This window comes from Apiospora hydei, assembly GCF_038363865.1.
Source record: "Apiospora hydei strain CBS 114990 chromosome Unknown utg000004l_segment0_segment0, whole genome shotgun sequence".
Classification (NCBI taxonomy): domain Eukaryota; kingdom Fungi; phylum Ascomycota; class Sordariomycetes; order Amphisphaeriales; family Apiosporaceae; genus Apiospora; species Apiospora hydei.
This window is the reverse complement of record NW_027117363.1, coordinates 2,300,366-2,321,030: the sequence shown is the minus strand read 5'-3', so window position 1 is coordinate 2,321,030 and position 20,665 is coordinate 2,300,366. Positions and strand designations below refer to the sequence as shown.

Genomic DNA, 20,665 nt, shown 5'->3' with positions numbered 1-20,665 from the left:
AGGGGATGAATTGAAAGAGTCCCTGGCCTGACGACGATAAATTTTCTGGGGTTCGGATACGCAGATCTGGTCGGTGCACTTTCGCAAAATGAACCGTGATTGCCGTATTTGGCTGGGATGGGAGATGCAGCTAAAACCAGGGGCAAGCGGTACAGAATGTATCAGCCTGGAGATTGCCCACTAAACACGCCAAAGCGCTCTAAGTTTAGGCTGCAACTTCCGAACTGAACCTTCGTTCTCGCCCTGGGGAGGAGCTGACAACTGTCAATTGAACGGCAGATTTGGGCTGCCAGTCCAGTTTCCAGTTTCCAATTTCAGCCCAGGCGAGCGAGGTCCAGACTCCAGACCAGACTCCAGTCCTGGCGGTGGGCGTTTGGGGCGTGATGACGTCCCCAATCCGAGGGTAGACGTACCCGCACGTCCGGCGGTGGTTGTGTTGGCGTGCTCTTCCTGCAACCTCCTCTGCCCCCAACTCACACAAAGTTGCGGAAGATTTGGTATGGTGAAGAGAGAAAAGAGTAGTAGGAAGAAAGAAGGGGGAGAAGAGAAGGAGAAACCCGAGCGTTGAAATACCAGGAAACCCCGATCCAATACCTTTCTCTCAATCGGATAGCTCCAGAAGCCCGGGCTGCAGGTGCCAGCTTGTTCCATCTAGCGGTGGCCCGGCCTTGCAACCTAGAAGGAAAGAAAAAAAGCTGTCAATCCTCCCCACACTTGACTTCATGCCCGCCAGTAACGAGAGCTTGGGCCTTTGCTTCTATGACCTTCGTCTGTCTTTGCACATGCACTGCTTGCAGCCTGTATTCCTGCCCGACTATCCGTCCTTCGCTCAACTGTACGACGCCGCCTCACTCACGGAGTCCTTTGGCCGTTAGATCAGGTTGGGATACATGTATACAGTGTGCATGTAGCTTACCCTCGACCTAGCCTACAGAGCGCGTCTAGACTCTCTGTAGCAGGGCGACACGTCCTCCACCGTCAACAGCCTGCTTCCTTGCCGATGCCATCATTCACGCATCGCTTCTGAGTATTCCGATGCACTTCCAAGTAATCTAGTTGAGGATAAGACAAAAGCCTGACCGCCCAACCTGCTTACTGCAGTGCCGTCTGTTGCTAGCGGCCTCGGTGCTGGAAAAGCTGATTGGTCTAGTTGGTCTAGCAGCCATCCCCTTCGTCACGACGCAATGGAGGGGATGGGGGGTTTGCCGAGCCAAGTAAGCCGCAAGCTACCCACGAGTCGGAGTCTCCTCCATGCAGAGCTCAGGCATTCTCGCTGCCTTCTTCCTTTGACCCACGGCACTCGTATTCACCAGTAAACTCGTAAACAAGCCACTTTGGCTCCTACCTAACGCTCTTGTCAACGTGGCTAGCAGGTCTCGGGATCCTCTTTGTAACGCCGATGCCGATCTTGGTTCTCCCCGCTCCCTGCCTGGTGCTGGAAGATTTGGGTTTGGATCATCCGCCACGGCGGGCAACCAGGTCCAGGGACATTCCATTGCTGCAGCTTCTACGGTGATTCCAAGATCGTCTCTTTGTGGTAAATGTTCACTTGCTGGCACTCATTTACTGGGCTATGCAAATTGGTGTAGTTGAACAACACTTGAGACTGTTATGCACCTTGTTCGGCAGCTGTTCGCTGGCCGAGATGTATGAAGGTAATAATACTTTATCTTTGAAACACTGCCTACGTCTTGCAGGAGAGCTTGAGCTTATGAAACATGAAGTTTATATTTCCCAACATCTTCGTCGAGCTATTTGCCATCCCATCAAAGCATATTGCAACCCCATTGCACGTGCGCTGCTGTAAGAAGATATTAGACCGGCCAGCCAGCAAAGCAGGTCGCTGCATCTAGACAACTCGTCCAGCACACAAGGACATGTGCGATAGCTCGTACTGGATACCATTCCCCCTCCCCTCAGTCGTGCCACGCCACGGGAGGAAAGACTGCACGGGGGTTGGGGGTACGACAAGCAGGGCCACCCCAGAGCACCCAATAGGACGTACACGGTAAACTGCACTGTAGTGGTATATTAATTTGTGGTGTTTCGAATATGTAAGACTATCTACCTAATGATGTTCTCAATATTTGCACATATAAGTCAATCGTCGACCACTAACCCTAATTCTTGTCTGTCAGTGACCCGTGACTCTTCGTTTCGGTTCCTCGTTTCAATATATAAATTGAATTGCTGCAAGAGGGAACAGAGTGCCTGGCATCCGTCGAAATGCTCATCCCACCAAGCCTCGAATCCTAAGCAGTAGTAGTGGTAGGCTCCTGCTTATACTCGTCCGAGACCGCGCGTGCCAGCCTCGGGCCGTCCCTGGGAATGCACAGGATCTTGTAAGGCCGCGCCGACATGATGAGATCGCTCGGGTCGCGCTTGCCGGTCCGGGGGTCGCAGTCGACCACGCCGTGCGGCTCGAGGCGGAAGCTGCTCAGGGTCCGCATGAGGATCAGGTACAGCTGCCGCTGCGCGAGCATGTGGGCCGAGCACATCCGGTAACCCAGGCCGAAGGTGTACAGCGTGGCGTCTGGTTGCTCGATCCAGCGCTCGGGGCGGAAGACTTCGGGGTCATGCCAGAGGTCGCGGTCTGTGGTTTGGAGAGGATTAGCAACAATGGGGGAGGAGAAGTGCGCGGTAGAGATGTGATAGACGGGATGCTCACGATAATTGCAGGCCCAGGCGTTCATGTAGAATGTGGTGCCTTTCGGGATCACGACTCCTTCGTAGTTGATGTCTCGAATGGATTCGCGGGGCAGAACCAAAGGTATGATGGTGAAGTAACGGAGAGCCTCCTTGGCCAAAGCCGCAACGTACGTGCACCTCTGGTCGTCGCCGGCATCGCACAACGGGTCCGGGCTGTTCCCAGAACTGACTTCCTGGAACTTGCAGATCTCCTCAAAGGCCCTCTGCTGGATGTCGGGCCGCTGCGCCAGGAAGCCGAGGCTGAAGCCGATCGTGTTGGAGACGGTTTCGAACCCGCCCGAGATCATGGAGAGGCTGATGGAGTTGAGCTCCGTCTCGTTCAGCCGGTCCTCCTTGAACTTGATGACGCTGGCCTGGATGCAGGGCGAGTTGGTGCCCCGGGCGATCTTGTCGCGGAGCTCGTCGTCGAAGCGCTTCATGAACCGGGCCCGGCGCGCTTTCATCTCGCGGGCCTTGGCGGACTGGGTGTTAAAGGGGTTAAGACGGAGGATCGGGATGTAGTCTTGCAGGTTGCTCTGCGTGGAGCGGAACCGGTTCATGTGCTCTTCGACCTCGACAATCTCCTTGAACAGGTCGTCTTCATGTGAGCGCACGCGGGTGCCCCAGTTGATGGTACAGGCGAGAGACATGGCCAGTCGTTGGACCATGGGGAGCGGGTCGATGGCGGCTGTGCCCCCCTTGCCATAGACAAAAAGGTCCTGGACAAAGTTCTTCGTCTCCAGATCCAAGTAGGGAATATAGGATTGGATAGCGGGCCGGTTCAGGGCTATGGCTGCGCCCTTCTTCCGGCGCTTCAGTGATTCATCGTACGGCGAGGTTCCAATCGTGAACCCGCTGGTACCCGAAGCGACCTACATTGGTTTTGTATGAGATTCATCTGATTAGTCGTCTTCAAACACACAACTTGCTTACCTTGTGGAACGTATAAGTCTGGGGGCGCGAGCTCAAGGCCTGCGAGTTGGTGATCCAGAGAGCTTTCACGGCGGCAGGGCTATTGGCGACCACGACGGGTATGTTCCCCATCTGGACCTGGAAGACATCGCCGTATGTCTCGGACCAGTCGCGGTACTTGAGCGCGGCGTCTACTCTCACTTCGCGGAGGTTTCCAATAATCGGCCATCCTTTCGGGCCCTTCAGGCCGGGGATCCGTCTTCTGCTGCGGACGATCTCATTTGCAAAGATATAGACGACTAGGAGGGCCAGCACATGTAGTAAGACGTGGCGTCCAAGATATGCAAAGATGCCGAACCACTGGCCAAGAAAGGGGGATTCGGAAGACATGTTTTCGTTGTAGGAGACAAACCTCTACCGCATCTTCTCAAGAAGCTTGTAGGGTGATATCGCAACCACAGCGACAGGAAGTGCGGGCTTTTTGTTCGGAACTTTTGTATGGAGGGGTTGAAGCATCCTCACGTAAAAACCGACGATGATCGGCGATGCATTAGGAACAGCGCTTCCGCTGCTGGCCCCGGATCTCCGCACCGGACCATGTAATCTCGCATATCGGTACAACAGACGGCAAGGAAATGCAACTCCGTCTCAGGGCACTTGACGAAAGGAGCTGCCTCTTTTGGCGATCCCAGAAGCACTCCACTGCAGTTAGGTGGGCACCTCGTCGTGTTTCACAGAGACAACATGCGGGAGCATAATTGTAAATTTAGGATATGTATACTTTATGAAAACAAGAGGGCGTTACTCGCTGCATTGCAATGGTGGATATGTAGGTATAAAATTTTATTATTTGGCGGCTAATATCTCTCTCTGCACCACCTCGGCTATCTATAGCTAATCGGATCGGCACAGGCTTTGCAATTAGCATAATTTCTCTGGGCGAGTTGGATGGCCCGAGGTTGCCTTTCCTGGTTTGTCACCTTTGTCGTCACTGCAGAAAACCGCGGAACAGTATACAGGCAGGACTTGGTTGCCGAGCCGTGTTTCCCGCTCCCACGTGCGTATGCCCTGATCCGTGTTGAGATGACCAGCTATATCTTCTTCTTAACACAGTTCTAGACCGTATCTATGTGCATTGAGGCTGCGGGAAATTCTCGACCGCGGCAGGTTTGTTGGCTATATCAGCTTCCTTTGGTATTCTAGCCACCGGTTTTGACTCCTCGTCATAGGGGATCCGGTGACCCAGAAACGTCCTGTTCACGGAACGGGGGTCGCACGGAGTTATGCCCTACCAAGTACAGTTAGCTGCCTGAGGTTCAAACCAAAGCGGTAGAAAACCACAACAGATGATGAGTGATGATATGTGCGCGCGTGTGTGGCTGACCCAATGTGAGGCTATAGGCGCGGTATAGTCGCCCAGAGCCGGGCCTGTTTCCTGGGCGGCTGATCCAGCTGGAAGGGACGAGCCTGATGGCACTTTTGCCTTTTGGGCTGAAGTAAGATATATCATCAGCAGAGTTCCTCGAAGTCCGAACTCCTTGCTCAGAGAAAGAAGGATACCATACCTCTATCGCGGGTGTGGCTCTCGCCGGCAACCACCCTCGAAGCTTCGAGATTGTCCATTGCCTGTATCTAAGTGTATTGACGCATTGATTTGCCTACCCTGTAAAAACTTACTTCCGCCTCAACCATGATCAGTAGAAAGAAATGCACCCTGAATGCCTTTGGTTATTGCGCTTTCATATGAACCGGATGACGTCAAGATCAGGAGTGTATGACGGTTTCGGCACGACGGGCGTGTACGACTAGACAGACACAGTAGCGGAAGGTTAATTGAATGGTAGACGTACGCAGCTTGTCCCCTGCTGAAAGGGACAATTTCCAGTGACTCAAAGTCGACGCGAGAACTTCTTCAAGGTCCTCACTCATCAGAGGCATACCGGATATTTGGTTGAGAGAAAGGAGAAGGAGGCTGGGTTGTATTACGTCTGGAGTGGCTGCCCGTGAACTACGAACCAGGAATCAAATATACCAACATAACATAAACCGGACGTGGCGTAAGTGTACGGTTCAATGTTAGTCGAGTCAATCCATCTCTTGGTAGCGGTAACCAGTGCCACCTCGTACGCTGCCTTCTTATAGTGCATTCACCTTTTGTTGGAAATCAATTGATCACCGTATGCATGTACATGTACGTAATCTGTGTCAGTTTTGATGCAAGGATTCAACGTCGATGTCAATTGAGATGGATGGCAGATTCCGCGGGGTGTAAGTGAGATGGGGGATATGATAGGGGCCCCCTGTTAGTGTGTTGAAGACGCGGTCGGGGCGGCGCGCCTGGGCCAGACTCCAGTAGAAGGAACCTTGGAATAGTAAGGCCCTGCCAGCGACCCACCCTCTCTGGCCTATACCTAAAAAAAATAAGGAACACATTGCAATTGTTCGAGGCCAATCTCGATAGTGAGACGAAACATCGCCGGGATAAGAGAAAGGGAGCACGCAGAAGGAAAAAAGAAAAAAAGAAAAAAGAGGTCCCGGAAAAGACTCCTTCTTTTCTGAACTCCTCAACAGACCTGTGGAAGTTAGATTGTCCACGTTGCGATTTTTGTTTAGTCGCAGGGGTCCCTCCACAGCTCAGCTGGCCTGGCATTTGACCGAATTTCCATTCGCGACCTGCCTTCCCTTCGAATTCGTCCTCTTGCACAAACCACATTGCTCGCACCCAGCTCCATTGGCATGCGACGATGAAGTTCTCAACTTTCTCCCTGGGCTTTTTAGCCCTTCTGACCCCCTTCACTGCTGCTTGGTCCAAAGAAGGTACGATAATTCTGCCATTGCCACCTTAGCTGCTGCTCTCGTCCTGGCAATCACTCACATGCAATTCTCTAGACCAGGAAATCTTCCGCATCCGCGATGAGGTTGCCGTGCACGAAGGCCCCGATGTCTCCTTCTACGACGTCCTTGGCGTCGCCGCCTCCGCCTCCCACGATGAGATCAGTCGCGCCTACCGCAAGAGAACCCAGGCTCTTCACCCGGACAAGGTGAGACGACAGCTCATGGCCGACAAGACCGCCAAGTCGAAGGACAAGAAAAAGTCTGCAGTCAAGTCCCCGTCGCAATCGGAAATCAAGGCTGCCATCAAGGCTGCCGGCGACAAGCAGGCCCGTCTTGGTGTCATCGCCGGTATCTTGAAGGGTGCCAGCAGAGCTCGCTACGACCACTTCATGTCCAACGGCTTCCCCACGTGGAAGGGCACTGGCTACTACTACAACCGCTACAGACCCGGCCTGGGCACTGTGCTGGTCGGATGCTTCCTTGCAGGCGGAGGTCTTTTCCACTACGTTGCCTTGTACATGAGCTGGAAGCGGCAGCGCGAGTTTGTCGATCGCTACATCAAGTATGCGCGCAACGCCGCGTGGGGCGAGAATGTTGGCATCCCTGGCATCGACACGGCTGCTACTGGCGCGGGCACCGCCACTCCTCCGGCAGTTGAGGAAGAACAGCCACCCATGATGGCCATGAACCGCAAGCAGCGTCGCATGCAGGAGCGTGACTCGAAGCGCGAGAACACCAAGGAGAACCGCCGCCAGGGCCGTGGCCGAGCTGGAAAGCCGGCCAGCGGCAGCGCCACCCCTGTTCCTCAGACTCAAGCCGGCAACGGATCTGGTCCCACTGGCGCGAAGAAGCGAGTCGTAGCCGAGAACGGCAAGGTTCTGGTCGTCGACTCTCTTGGCGATGTCTATCTGGAGCAGCAGGACGAGGACGGAAACATGCACGAGTTCTTGCTTGACGTAAGTTTTCCGAATCTAATTTCGCCCGACTACACACTGACTATTTCGCCAGCCCAACGAGCTGCCTCAGCCATCCATTCGCGATACCGCCGTCTTCAAACTTCCCATTTGGGCTTACACGGCAACGGTTGGCCGCGCTTTTGGTGCGAAGCAGGATTCCTACGAAGAGCAGGATCTGGCCGAGGAAGTAGCTGAGCAGCTTGCCGAAGACTCCTCCTCCTCGGACGCCCCACAGCGTACCCCCAGCAGCGACTCGGCTGAGGACTACGAGATGGTGGACACCAGCAAGAGCGTCGAGGATCTCGCGCAGAAGGCCACTGGTAGCCAAAGCCAGAGCAGCAAGGCGAAGAAGAGAAACAGCAAGAAACGGTAGACTCGGTCTTTTGCATCTCCAGGATGCAATGACCGGGTCGAACGACTCGAAACACTTTGCCAGCAAAGCCAGGATAAATAAAAAGCACGATCGATACCTAACTTATATACATATGTGGGTAGCACTAGGGGGAAACGGAACAAACAAAAATAGAGTTGCAATATCAAGAGGAGCGTTCGCATTGAGAAGCGGTCTGCCACGTAACCGTACTATTGAACTGAGACCCTTATAGGCCTCGATGGTGTTGAGTGTAGATCCTGTACGGACTCCACCATGTCACCCTTGAACGGTTCCTCTGAGAAATGCCATAAAACGCCGACTATACTGCAATATGCACAAGCGTGGCTTGTGAGTAATTCCCTCCCCCTAGTGACTATGCGTACATTTTGCCAGCACTTGTCGACATAGGGAGGACCCTCCCAGTTATGTTGCGTACAATGCTGATGTGCAAGAGGCTACATGTGAATAGCGCTTATTACATGTAGCTTAGGTAGGTAGTGATTACTTACCCATGAAAGTGTCCCGCCTGTTTGGCAGGTCCTGAAACGTCTACGAAGCAAACGAGACAGGACGAACTGCATCAGCGGACAACGCACTTTCCACTGAAGATGCATGGCGCAGCGGGGTCATTCCCAAAGCGGCATTGGGCTCCAAGGCGTGCAGTTACCTAATACCCAACCGGCGGGGGTTAGCCTTTGGGCATGCAGTCTGTCTGTAGTCTGTTTTACCCCTCCATCGCAATCGCCTATCCCGCCATCCCATCCCACCATCCCTCCTTTCCGAGGGGCTCCTATGGAATGGTTCATTCGATGGGATCATTCCAGGCGTTCCGTCATCAAACCTTACCCAAATATCCCCAACCTGTTGCCTGCTTCTCACCCTTTCCTCGCCCCTTCCGTCCTGTTTGCTTCAAATATCTCGCCTGCCTCTTGACTGTCCCTTCCTGTTCGCTCGCTGTTTGCGACTGAATACCTACCTCAACCTTGCAATACCCTGAAAGAATACCCGAAAAAAAAGCAAGCCAAATCATCCGTCACCAGCGCACTCTTTCCCGTGCACCTTACGTTTGGATCAGGCATCACGCGCCAAATCCACACGCTCAATCTTCTTCTTCTTTGATCACCCCTCCTCCTCTCCAAGAGCGGGCTCTCCTCGGGCTTGCTCGTGCCCTTGTTCGATCCCCACGATACTACTGCTATCCCGATACCCACTGTTCCTCCTTGCTTCGAACCGTCGTTCCTCAAGGCATAAAGACTAACACCTGCCTCGCTTTGTTCCTCTTTCTCCTCGTCACACACCCGAGGCTTCAGTTACGTCCCGCCCTGAGACCTTGCCCAGTACATAGCATAGTCAATATAAAACAAAAATTGATACAGCTGTTCACTTACCAACGACCCAAAAGAAAACCACGACATTCTACTGCCGCCATCCTCTCGCGTCGCTATCTGATCTCTCTCTTTCTCTCTATTCTCTATCTTCCTTCGACTCCCTTTCGCCCCGAAACATAAAACCAGATACAGGTCTCACAGGTTCTGCAACGGTACGCAATCGACGGGCGCGGGACAGACCAACTACACACAAACTTGATCAAGCAGGTGAGTGTTGGCTGTGTGCTACTGGACCCTCTCTAACACGGTTGCGTCTCCCCACAGATGACAATGAACGACTACTCCAACATGCGGGCAAACGAGGAGCTGGCTGCCCTCTTCTCGCGGAATCTGACGTTCCAGCCTCAAGCTCAGCAACCCTTCGAACAACCTCAACCAGTTGCAGAGTCAAAGCCGGAGCCCGCCGAAGAACAGCCGATCATCTACTCGATAACCCAACACTACACCCACTCCGCCCACATTACTCGGGACCCGGAGCCGGAGCCGATCGTGGAGCCCCAGAGACCCTCTTCGGAGCCCCCACAAACGCAACAGCCCTCGGCCGAGCTGATCCTCCACAACTACGGCATCGACTACCGATTGCTGTCTTCCTCGCAGATGGAGCTGTTCAAGACGGCCGACGACGACCAAAAGATGCGGTTGATCGAGCTGTGGCGCATCTGCCCACCCTCCAACCCGCAAGAGAACCCCGCCGTCACTCTGTCCAGTACCACGCTCGAGCAGGAAGAGATGTTCGCGCAGCTGCGGTATGAGCGGAAGCTGACCGAGGACAGCGTCATGAGCCTGGACGGCACCCCGCTCACCCCCGTGCAGACCGGCGACGGCGCGTGGGTTACCATGTCCTCCGCGGACACGGAACCGTACATGACGTCGGGCTACGAGGCGCTGGCGCGTCGGGAGTACGAAGAGTCGGCCAAGCGAGCCTACGAGGAGTCCATGATGGGGCCCAAGGTCGTGTACAACCACTTCGGCTCGGCGGCCGGACGGCAGCAAAACTACCGCCCTGCTACGGACCCTGTCTACAACACCAACAACAACAACAGCTGGGCGAGCAGGCAAGAAGCCATGGAGAACCAGTACGGGGCGTTCCAAATGGACAACGAAATGGAACTATAGTTGAGAACTGTTGGACAATCATGTGTGTCAATGTCAGATAATCAGACAGCCGCAAGTCAGATATAGTACTTAGCCATACGTACGTAGTTGGGATCGGGGCGATTATGTTTGCGTTCAGCCTCGGTATGGATACCTATGGGTTTTGGCAGGTTAGGGAGGTGCCCCTGGGAACATTAGAGCGGAGCGATGGTTTTAGTGATCACTTTTGGAACTGCGAATGAATTGAGTGTTGTTGGTCTACTTATTTTGGGGGGCAAAAGAAAGGAGAAGCAAGGCTGGGTCTTTTCATAGGCTTTACCACCTACATCTCCCCCTTACCTGTCTCCGTCTCTCCATCTCTCCTCTCTCTCTTCCTAGAATTTCTGTCTTGTGTGTTCGAGGCTAACAGCAAATTGCCTGCAGTCAACTTGGTCGATAGGTCAAGACAGGTACGTATTAGCCAGTTTCGCACCCCCAGCCCGATTCTTTTTATAAAACTCATTGTGTCCCCGTCCCCTATTCCTTCCACCTCCCCTCTCATGTTTTGCTTAACCTGTGATTACATCGTCGCATTGAGATGCTTTGGTTTTCTTTGAGGAGGCCATTCCTTGGTAAGGCGATCATGTTTTACTAGTCAATGACATGTGTGATGACATTCGACTTATTTATACCTAGAGAAATAGAGCCATCAATATATACATCCTGTCCTATGAGAACATTGCTTCAGTTCTAGAGATTTTGCTGATTTCCGCTGCTGATATGAACCAAATTACCCGACAACATGGCTCTGTCTACTTCAAGTTATGAAATGATACACGATGAGCTGACGATGCTACCTATTGACTAGCCAATTATAGTTACTGGGAACTTGCCCCTTTTTCTACGTTGTAGTCGTATGGGAGCATAAACTGCTACCAACACCAGGTCCCGATTAACGATAACACCATCATCTCTCAAGACATCTCTCTTCCCTGACATCTACGGAAACCCGTATTTCCAGTCTGTCAGTCAACAGATATCCTTAACATGTCCAGTCTCACGAAAGACTTTATTCGTATACATGCATAGGTACATTTCTCTACAATAAGCCCGGAGTTTCGAACATGGGATGCATCACAGTAAACGGCAGGTAGGTACGGTAGTCTTTCCAAAATATGCTCTAGGCTGTCGCTTACCGGTATTCCGGCTATAGCTTACCACGAATTACCCGCTGCAGGACATTTGCCAAGCTTCGAGCACTGAAGGGCCACCAGTGGTTAGCGGCTATTCCAGCTCGTATAAGTCGATGCGCTTTGGGGAAATAGAGACTTTAATCTTCGCTACTGCTTGGCCTGTTCCTACATTGGGTCACCGGAACGTATGCAGGTTGCTGGTCGCTTTCGCACATTGGGTATAGTGGTGGTGTCTCGCCCGGTTGGTCCACTGATCTGGAGGTTGCAAAATCCGGGGAAGCAATATAGTCTGCACCCTCTAGCTAGTCAGTACCCTGAAGCGCCTCCCTTCCCGTCCGTGGGTGGGTAAGGGATCCGGATAGCGAAGGCGGCTTGCATGCATGCATGGGAAGAAAATGCGGAGGTGTCCATTGCAGCAAGATGGATGGATGCGACGTAGCATGGGATCTCGGGACCTGCGCCTTCTCCTGGAAGTTCCCATATAATACATCAATCCGGTCAGGTTCGTCTATAAGCTTTCGAGTGCAAGTCACCGCCTTCGCTCCTCTTTCCCTCTACAGACTGACCAAAACCGCAGCCATGCTTTGGGATTCTCTGCTATCTCCGGCAGCACTCGTGGTGCTCGTGAGTGCCACGGGTGCTCTCGCCAGACCAGCTGGAGGCACCGAACCTAGAGCGGATACGCCATGTACAGAACCGGTAGTGAGAAAGGAATGGTGAGTTATCACGGATGCCTCTCAGCGTGAATATACCTACCCAGTTAACTGATGCAACCCCTTACTACTTATCCAGGAGGGCAATGTCGTCGGCGCAGCAGCAATCCTACATCGACGCCGTCAAGTGCATGCAGTCCACGTCCGGCAAGACGGCCGAAATCTACTCGGGCGTCAAGTCGCTCTACGATGACTTCCAGGCCTTGCACATTTCCCAGACTGACAACATACACTGGGTTGTGAGTTTCTTTCTTGCTACTCTTCCTAATCAACGTGCGCTATGTTTCTGCCGTTGGCTTACACGCTCGGGCATTGAATAAAGGGGTTCTTCTTGCCGTGGCACCGCTACTTCCTCTGGCTGTACGAGCAAGAGCTGAAGACCGCCTGCAAGTATACAGGTGGCATACCGTGAGTACTTCATACAACAAATGTTGCCGCGATGACCCTGGATGCATACTAACAAGTTTCACTCAGGTATTGGAGTAAGCTTTCCTGGATCTCCCTAGTTGAACGGATCCTGAGAGTCGCCTCGTCACCTAACATAACTCCTGCATAGACTGGACCCTGGACGCAGACACCAATGCAAAGTTCCTCGGCTCTCCGATCTTCGATACCGTCCACGGTTTTGGAGGTGAGGTTTCCACCAAGTCGACATAGAACAAGAAGTAGAAAAGGCTGACGAGTCACACGTAAACACGCAGGCAACGGCGGCTACGTCCGAGACACCGGCAGCAGCAACGGCCTGACCGCATCCTCCAAGCTGTCGCACATCACCATGGCCAGCGACGACCCCAGCGCCACGGGCGGCGGCTGCGTCGCCGACGGGCCCTTTGCCGACCACCAGGTCAGCATGGGCCCCGGCAACAGCACGGCCTACAACCCGCACTGCCTCGTCCGAGACATCAACCCGTCTTTTGTGCGGCAGATGCTCGGCAAGGCCGAGAGCGCGCAGGTGCTGAGCCAGTCCGACTTCTGGCACTTCACGCGCCGCATCGAGGGCGCGACGATCGGCAACAGTTGTCACTCTGCCGGGCATGGCGGCGTCGGGGGACGGGCTGGAGAGGTGGGGTTTCCTTTCTTCCTCTCCTTTACCCCCTGAAAGCCTTAAGTATAGAGATTTGCTAATGCTGTGTTCCCCCTTTGGGGGATGTAGATGTCGAACCCCTATTCCAGCCCCGGAGACCCGATCTTCTACTTGCACCACGGCGTCTTGGACAAGCTTTGGAATGAATGGCAACGCAAAGGTGAGTGAAAGAAGCAACAATATCCCGCCTCTATGCTCTCCAAGTGGCAACCTCGGCTAATGCATGCCGGCGGAAACTAGACTGGGACGCCAGGAAGGCGGACATTGGCGGGCCAGACACACAGTTCGCGTACCCGTACAACTACTTCGGCGCCAGTCCTGCGTACAAGAACGTGACGCTCGAGTTCGAGATGAACCTGGGCCAGATCGGGGGCATGAAGAAGATCAGTCAGGCGATGGATACGATGGGTGGGGAGTTCTGCTACACGTATGAATAAAGTGACCTGACTCTGAGGGACTCTGAGGAGAATTGGACGGTGGGAATTAGGAGGGCCTGGATCTAGAACCTGTGGGATTCAGAGAATGGTCGGGTGAGGATGCCGTAACTAGTCATGTTCGAACTTTTCGGGACGTCGGGGCATTAATTCATCCCAGACTGTTCATTGCCATGCATGAAGTTTGACATTGCTTCCGCGTCGGGCTGGGAAGGTCCAGGTTGGGTAGGCTTCATGAGACGAACGCATTTCAGCCAACTTTTGCATATTAAAACAAAAGAAAACATCCCGGTCGTGCCGAAAACATTGAGTGTTCTAGAAATGTTGGATGTGCGGGCAATACGAAAAGCAACACACACCTACTATGCATGATCCCGGTCGCGATGAGCATATCGAGTGTCTTAGACAGACAGAGGGACGGAAGTTGAATTATGTAGAAAAAAAGTCGACCCTACTTAAATGGTGTCTGTCAGTAGGCAAAAGAAGCAAAAGAATAATGTCAAGGTCCGCCTGGGGCTCGGAACCCAGAATCTCCTGATCACTGATAATCGTAGTCAGACGCCTTACCATTGGGCCAACGGACCGATGAGAGCAGAAGAGCTTATTGAAGTACAAGACTATGCAGTAGCCGTGCAAAGATTTCTGCCGGCCCACAGAAATACTCGATCGTCTCTAGGCTTGTCCAATCAGCTAATGGTCTATGACCCCTCCAAGAGACTCGGTACCTACATTAGGCCGGTATACTTTGCCATATAATCCAACCACCACCCACCTTCCGCTCCTGAGGGTAGGCGTCTAGTCACTCAGCCCCTTGCGCATGACGTTGGGTTCGTTTATCCTCGGATGTCAAAATCCCCAGGGACCAAACCCAGAAACCGCGTACGTTCTAGAACACTAGACCACTAGAACACGGGCGGGATTGGTTGCTTCTGTTCTACTACGTACAGCGGCGGCTAAGCCGGGCTCTCGTGATTGAAACAAGCTTGAAAAGACGAGGTCTTATGCTCCATTCCAGAGCTCCAGGATCCATTCACTTTGTTCAGCCTTCCCAGGAACAGTGATCATGGGTGCTGTTGGTGGAAGAATCGCTCGTTCCCGGGGAATGCCTGGCGGGATCGCATAGTCACGACTCGCACCACGTTTCTGGTCGTCGCTCACTAATACTAGCGAGCCACAGGGAGGGGACCACTCACTTGACTTCCCAACACTTACTTCACTTTCCCTGCCTGCGTTCCAAACTAATCAAAACAATCATCAGACAGAACAAATATTTACTGGAGCCGCTCGTTTCCTCGGGACTATTGTTTTTATCTTCTATTTCATTGATTCACTGCGCAATGCCGTCGACGAACAAGAGAGACTGATGTAACGCTCCATTGTCGGCTTTGCTCTCATAGGTGTACTTCTGCATTATCTTCCACCACCTGTGTCTTGACAACAAGACATACAGACAATTCAGCCTGTTCCAGAACCACCTACCACGTCGCACCGTTCTTCTCCTTCTCTCTCTCCATCTTATCAATCGAAGATAGAACAAGTCCTGAAAGGAAAAGCCAGGCAAAGGCCCGAATACACTTGCCCAATTCTTGTCCTCCTCTTCTCTCTTCTTCTGGAGCACATAGACAGATACGCAACACAAAGCCCAACCAACAAAGGAAGGCCCCGAGACTTGCTGCCAGGAGGAATCAGCCAATGCGATGTCTCGCCGGCTTCCAGGTGAAGCTATAAGAGCACTGTATAAGAACTACGAGAAATGATACAAACAACAAACCACATAAACTGCCCTACTGTTGAACAAACACACACCACCATCATCATCAACCCAGCGCCACACACACAAGCAGGCAGCCAGTCCACCCGTTCATCCGAACCATCTAAAACAAGGAGACTCAGGACCGGCTCCTCACTCCTACTACTACAACCCCCACCACCGCCATGGCCACCACCAAAACCACCACCCTCACCATAACCTCCTCGACCGCGATCCCCTCGCCGCCGCCACGGGGGTGCCCTGCGGCGCCCCGTGCCCTCGAGCCCCAGCAGCACCGCGGACAGTGTTTCGGTCAGCTCGGGCGCCGCCGCCAAGAAGAGCGCCTCCTTCCGTCCCGACCTGGCCCGGGACCTGCAGACGGGCGAGATCGTCCCGCCCCAGAGCGGCGACGGCACCACCGGCGCCGAGTACCGCGCCTGGTTCCGCGCGCGGCGCCAGCTCGAGCAGAGGCGCCAGTCCGTCCGCGAGCAGGCCGACCGCGACTTCGACCTGGCCATGAAGCGGCTGATCTTCGTCGTCGCTCGGTAATAGTAGTAGTAGTGAGACTGGTGCAACTCATACGCCGTCCGCCCAGATGATGAGTCTGGCCGGCCGGCTTTTGAATCTCGCACGAGTGTGTCTGTGTATATATCTGTGTATAGCTAAGGGCTTTCCTTACTGATGTCGGCGCATTAGGGGGATTTCGGGGACTGGATGGGTCTAGAGCGCAAAGTGTTTCTGTCATGGTGAGTTTGTCACAGTAGGGCTTTGTATACCACATCAAATAACTTTGTTCAAGTCAACAAAAATATCAACCAATAATAAAAATACTTCACCTAATAATGATGTTGCCTCCTTTATCCAGCAAGTCTATCATACCACCTACGCCCCTCGTAGTTTTCTCGTACCAAATGTCATTCGCTCAGTGGTGAGCACGGGGTGTCCCGCAGAACAACTTGCATGAACTTGGTTCTATCGTTACTTGTAATCATAAACCATCTATTGCTAGTCTGCTTCGTATGCCTTCGTCCCTTACGTCCTACATGTGGAGGGGTATTGTAACCTATGCTTATCCCAAACAAACAAGACCCAACGCCAGATTAACTCCGTGCCCGAAAAGCAGAGGAATTCAAGCCCTTTGCTGTACTATCTAGACCATGTACACAACTTTTGCCGTCGTCTATACATCTATCTACACAAACATGGTCTTGACGTATGGCCAGTGGAAGAGAGAGGACCAGCCACAAAGCTCATGATACATCAAATCACATTTCCTGCCATGCCCATGAACAGGGCATGTACGGCAAGACTCAGGGTCCAGAACCCAACCTTTTTCAGCCTCCTCACGCGGCTCTGCTGGTCTTCCACGTCGTGCGCGAAAGCCGAGTATACTTCTGCTGATACATCGGTCATCAGGCCGCAGTCGAACAGGGTCCATGAACCATCAAAGTCGGTGGACCGTTTGACAATGCGGCACCCGATGGGGATGTAAGTTCTTTTCGCATTGATGTAAGCGACAATAGGTCGGACAAGCGCTTGGTTGACATATGACAAGTGTGAGGTAAAAACTGGTACAGTTGCTTTGACGTCGTTAAGATGGATGCGGAGGTCCATCACCAGATACCGGGGTGGTTCGCTCGCAGGAGACAAGATGGACGTTGTTGAAGACTTCTCGGGTGCTGGGTTGGATGGTATAGCTTCCGGATTAGCCTCATCCGGGACATCGGATGCTTCTAATACCGAAGAATCGTGGATGATTTCATCTTCCTTGTTACGACGCGTGTTGCTGTCCAGAAGATGCAGGTAGCGGTTCGAGGTGACGGCTTCCTCGAGGCGGTCGTAGAACTCGGTCACCACTTTTGTAATGCTTTCATCATCGTCTGCAGGAAACATCACGTCGGCAACTATATCCACGTTGCCTTCATAGATCCAACCAAACGGCCCTTCATCGCCTCTGTTCAAATGATCAATCTTCAGCCCGTCGATCCGGAGGCGACTGAATTTCTTCCATGCCTCGGGCTCGCCCAAGTCTGATGCGATCGTTTCTTGGCCAGCGGCAACTCCGTGTACTTGACGAGGGTGGATTGTGAAGAGCGACCCATCGTAAGAGCCAGACATATGGGTTGCCGATAGCAGGTCGTAGAACAGGTACCGTTTCCTTAACTGCGGGAGCTCACCAGAATAGATGCTCACCGAGTAAGGTCGAAACCCGTCGGGCTGGTGGACGGTAACGAGCAGATCCTCTAATCTGAAGTAGTCAATCTCGAAGTCGCCAGGCTGATGCTCATGCCTATATGATAAGGGATCAATATTCGCTGAAGACCAGTGCACGTGCGTTCTATCGACAACGCCACGGACCCCCTTTACTTCGACATCTTTCAAAAGGCCTTTCCCGTTCCACCATTTGACGAAGGACAAAGTGACGTTGACAGTGTTTATAGTGATGTCGAACTGGGTGTAATTGCCGTCATCTTCCTCGAGAACCACGGTACCGCGCTCGGCAGCAGCGACTGCAGCAGCGCTTGCCGAGGACCCTTTGCTGACTGTGGATTTGATCTGGCCGGGCCGGCGCGAAACGAAGACATTCCTGAACGAGATAACCCCATCTTTCCACCTGGGGACGATGGCGCTTTCGAAAACCACGTTGACCCCGGCGGATTGGGTAAGATAGTCACCAATCTTCTTTGCAAGGGTTTCTACTGGGTATTAGCGTAATCCAACTTGGCTGTAGAGGAAAGACTTACCTTGCGCAAAGACAGTGTTAATGGAGAATAACAGAAATGAGACGAAGGTTGTCGTTCCAACTAGAATCCATACGAGGTGCCCAAAGAGGAAGAAAGACAAGAACGCCCCCCACTCGTCCGTATTCCACGGTCGCATGCTCCGAATAGAAGCCCACTTGAGGCGGACCTTCATCCTCTGCCAGAAGCCATTCGCGGCAGTCAGGAGCTCTTCCCGAGTCGGTCGATGTGGAAGATGTGGCAGGTGCGGGAGATGGAAGTAGCCTGAATAGCTGTGGTTTGTGGGAGCAGACTGGGTGATTTTAGTGTCAGGTTTGGGTGTTGCGACAGGCTCGGGAGCTTCGGCTTTCTTCTGTGGTGTTGCGGATTTACTCGAATCTACATTCGACTTTGTGGATTTGCGGCGGTACGAAAGGGTCCTTCCTCGACCAATATGCATTCCTCTCGAGAACGTCTGGTGAGCGAGCTTTGCGAGGTGTGCATTATGACCAATGCCACCGATTATAGCCGTCTCGGCCGCTGCTGTGCAAGATGCTACGGTATTGCCGGCAGAGGAGGTCGGGCTGCAGCCGACGAGCAAGAGGCCGCTCGAGGTGAAATTGCGGCGCACATTGTAGCCGTAGGTTTTCGAGAACCGAGAAGCAAAATCCCAAGGGCTCCGGGGGGCACGGTTGGGTGTGGGCCGCCGCTGATGCGAAGGAGGAGTTGGACTGGCCAAAACGTGCTCTACTTGCTGGGAACTGCCGGGAGGATACTTTGGAAGAGAAGAAGTCCAGCGACTCGTAGAGCGATCGCAGGGCCTGGCGCCCAAAGAGCGATGTCCTAGCTGTGGATGTCATTGCTGGCGATCATGGTGTCGTCACACACAGAGACTGGCAAGACAACCAAGTGGGAATAGACAGGCCTTCAGCAGGCGACCAAGACCAAGAGGTATGGGAGGAATTGCAGGACCCCTACAGAATGGGGTGATGGTAGGATGTTATTAACTTGAGAGTCACGTTATTGTTGATGTTGATATCAGACAACTAGCGTCGAGGGCATGTTGAAACATGGGCGAGGCATGAACATGTGCAAAGCAGGCAAGAGCAGCAAAATCTCGTCATTGGCCTTGATGACGCGCTACCTGAATTGGGAGAAATTGCATCCTCTCTCCAGCGTAATGCTCGGCCTCGCTCGCTTTCTCCAGCGCTTTGGAGGGCCAAAAAAGCCAAACCCCTGCTAGGTTGGAGATCAATTGCCCAAGCTTGGGCTCCACTAGAACGGCGAGCGCCACTAGAAGTGGGATCCCGTTATCGATAAGATATGTCGGCGCTGCGAACCCCCACCTGCCGTATTTTTTTGCCCAAAAATTTCCATGGCGAAAAAGGGTCCACAATGGATTGATAGCGGGCGGTGGCATACTATCTACCTGTAAATTTACGACCTGTTGAGCCAGCAGCTTGAGGTCACAAGACAAGACAGCCGAAAGAAACACTTCCTTCATTGATTCCGAATATCTTCCTTGAAGGACCAATCGACAGTCGGTTCGTACCAAATAGCAACCATGCCGGCCCCCCACAGCGCTTCTTCAGAAGCCAGTCGAGCCTGCCGCCGAGGCCCCCTCCCGCAGCCAGACCAAGATGAAGAGGTCCTCCTGGACGCCTCCGAAATGAACAACCTGGACACGAGCGCCATCCAGCTCGTCCCTGTCAGCAACAACGAGGCGCAAATGGACGTCGACGAGGAGGGCAAGCCGCACTTCGCGCCGGCGCGGGAAATCGGCGGCGCTGTTCGCATCGAGACGCGAAAGGTCCCCATACCCCCCCATCGCATGTCTCCCCTGAAGTCGACCTGGCCCAAGATCTACCCCGTCGTCGTCGAGCACCTCAACCTGGCCATCCGCATGAACGTCAAGTCCAAGGCCGTCGAGCTGCGGACGACGCGCAAGACCGCCGACACGGGCGCGCTCCAGAAGGGCGCCGACTTCATCACCGCCTTCGCCTTGGGCTTCGACGTCGACGACGCCATCGCTCTCCTGCGCCTCGACGACCTGTACATCGAGACGTTCGAAATCAGGGATATCAAGAACCTCGAGGGTGACCACAAGGGTAAGCTCCACGACCGGTTGGACGTGCTGGCGCAGCAACCTGCGTACGTCTATCATATAAAGGCTTCAGTCACTAATCTCATTATAATTAGCCCGTGCAATTGGCCGTATAGCAGGCAAAGACGGAAAGACCAAGTACGCCATAGAGAACGCAAGCAAAACGAGAATGTATGTATTGCCTCCGTCGTCCAGTGCTGCCTCTTTGGACTTTACTCACATGGTTATGATTTCAGTGTGCTCGCCGACTCGAAAATTCACCTGCTAGGTGGATTCAAAAACATTGCCATTGCCAGGTCCGCGATCAGTTCCCTCGTCCTCGGAAAGCAACCTGGTAAAGTGTACAACGGTCTGCGAACTGTTGCGTCGAGGATGAAGGAGAGGTTCTAGATGCCTGCATCTGATCATTTGCTGGCACGGGAAATGCGACAACGAAAACGA

The 20,665-nt window shown here is 53.3% G+C and overlaps 6 protein-coding genes across 6 annotated transcripts; 4 read left to right on the top strand and 2 right to left on the bottom strand.

Annotated features, from left to right (window-relative positions):
- Nucleotides 1-2,252: 2,252 nt before the first annotated feature.
- On the bottom strand, nucleotides 2,253-3,990 carry PG997_003225 (uncharacterized protein; the record flags this gene model as incomplete). Its single annotated transcript, XM_066807540.1, has 2 exons — nucleotides 2,253-3,560; nucleotides 3,622-3,990. The coding sequence occupies 2 exons, from the start codon at nucleotides 3,988-3,990 to the stop codon at nucleotides 2,253-2,255; spliced, it is 1,677 nt and encodes a 558-aa protein (XP_066671158.1).
- A 2,354-nt stretch (nucleotides 3,991-6,344) lies between these two features.
- Nucleotides 6,345-7,764, top strand: PG997_003224 (DnaJ domain-containing protein; the record flags this gene model as incomplete). Its single annotated transcript, XM_066807539.1, has 3 exons — nucleotides 6,345-6,417; nucleotides 6,490-7,391; nucleotides 7,444-7,764. The coding sequence occupies 3 exons, from the start codon at nucleotides 6,345-6,347 to the stop codon at nucleotides 7,762-7,764; spliced, it is 1,296 nt and encodes a 431-aa protein (XP_066671157.1).
- A 1,658-nt stretch (nucleotides 7,765-9,422) lies between these two features.
- PG997_003223 (uncharacterized protein) lies at nucleotides 9,423-10,268 on the top strand (the record flags this gene model as incomplete). The annotated part of the gene is made up of 1 exon (XM_066807538.1): nucleotides 9,423-10,268. One exon carries the CDS (start codon nucleotides 9,423-9,425, stop codon nucleotides 10,266-10,268), a length of 846 nt encoding a protein of 281 aa, XP_066671156.1.
- Nucleotides 10,269-11,998: 1,730 nt separating this feature from the next.
- On the top strand, nucleotides 11,999-13,653 carry PG997_003222 (N-acetyl-6-hydroxytryptophan oxidase ivoB; the record flags this gene model as incomplete). The annotated part of the gene is made up of 7 exons (XM_066807537.1): nucleotides 11,999-12,135; nucleotides 12,212-12,371; nucleotides 12,531-12,540; nucleotides 12,689-12,763; nucleotides 12,834-13,195; nucleotides 13,286-13,376; nucleotides 13,421-13,653. 7 exons carry the CDS (start codon nucleotides 11,999-12,001, stop codon nucleotides 13,651-13,653), a joined length of 1,068 nt encoding a protein of 355 aa, XP_066671155.1.
- A 1,957-nt stretch (nucleotides 13,654-15,610) lies between these two features.
- On the bottom strand, nucleotides 15,611-18,980 carry PG997_003221 (Mitochondrial distribution and morphology protein 31; the record flags this gene model as incomplete). Its single annotated transcript, XM_066807536.1, has 5 exons — nucleotides 15,611-15,941; nucleotides 16,080-16,120; nucleotides 16,670-18,096; nucleotides 18,145-18,829; nucleotides 18,897-18,980. 5 exons carry the CDS (start codon nucleotides 18,978-18,980, stop codon nucleotides 15,611-15,613), a joined length of 2,568 nt encoding a protein of 855 aa, XP_066671154.1.
- Nucleotides 18,981-19,684: 704 nt separating this feature from the next.
- PG997_003220 (pre-rrna-processing pno1) lies at nucleotides 19,685-20,614 on the top strand (the record flags this gene model as incomplete). The annotated part of the gene is made up of 3 exons (XM_066807535.1): nucleotides 19,685-20,228; nucleotides 20,320-20,395; nucleotides 20,461-20,614. 3 exons carry the CDS (start codon nucleotides 19,685-19,687, stop codon nucleotides 20,612-20,614), a joined length of 774 nt encoding a protein of 257 aa, XP_066671153.1.
- Nucleotides 20,615-20,665: the final 51 nt, after the last annotated feature.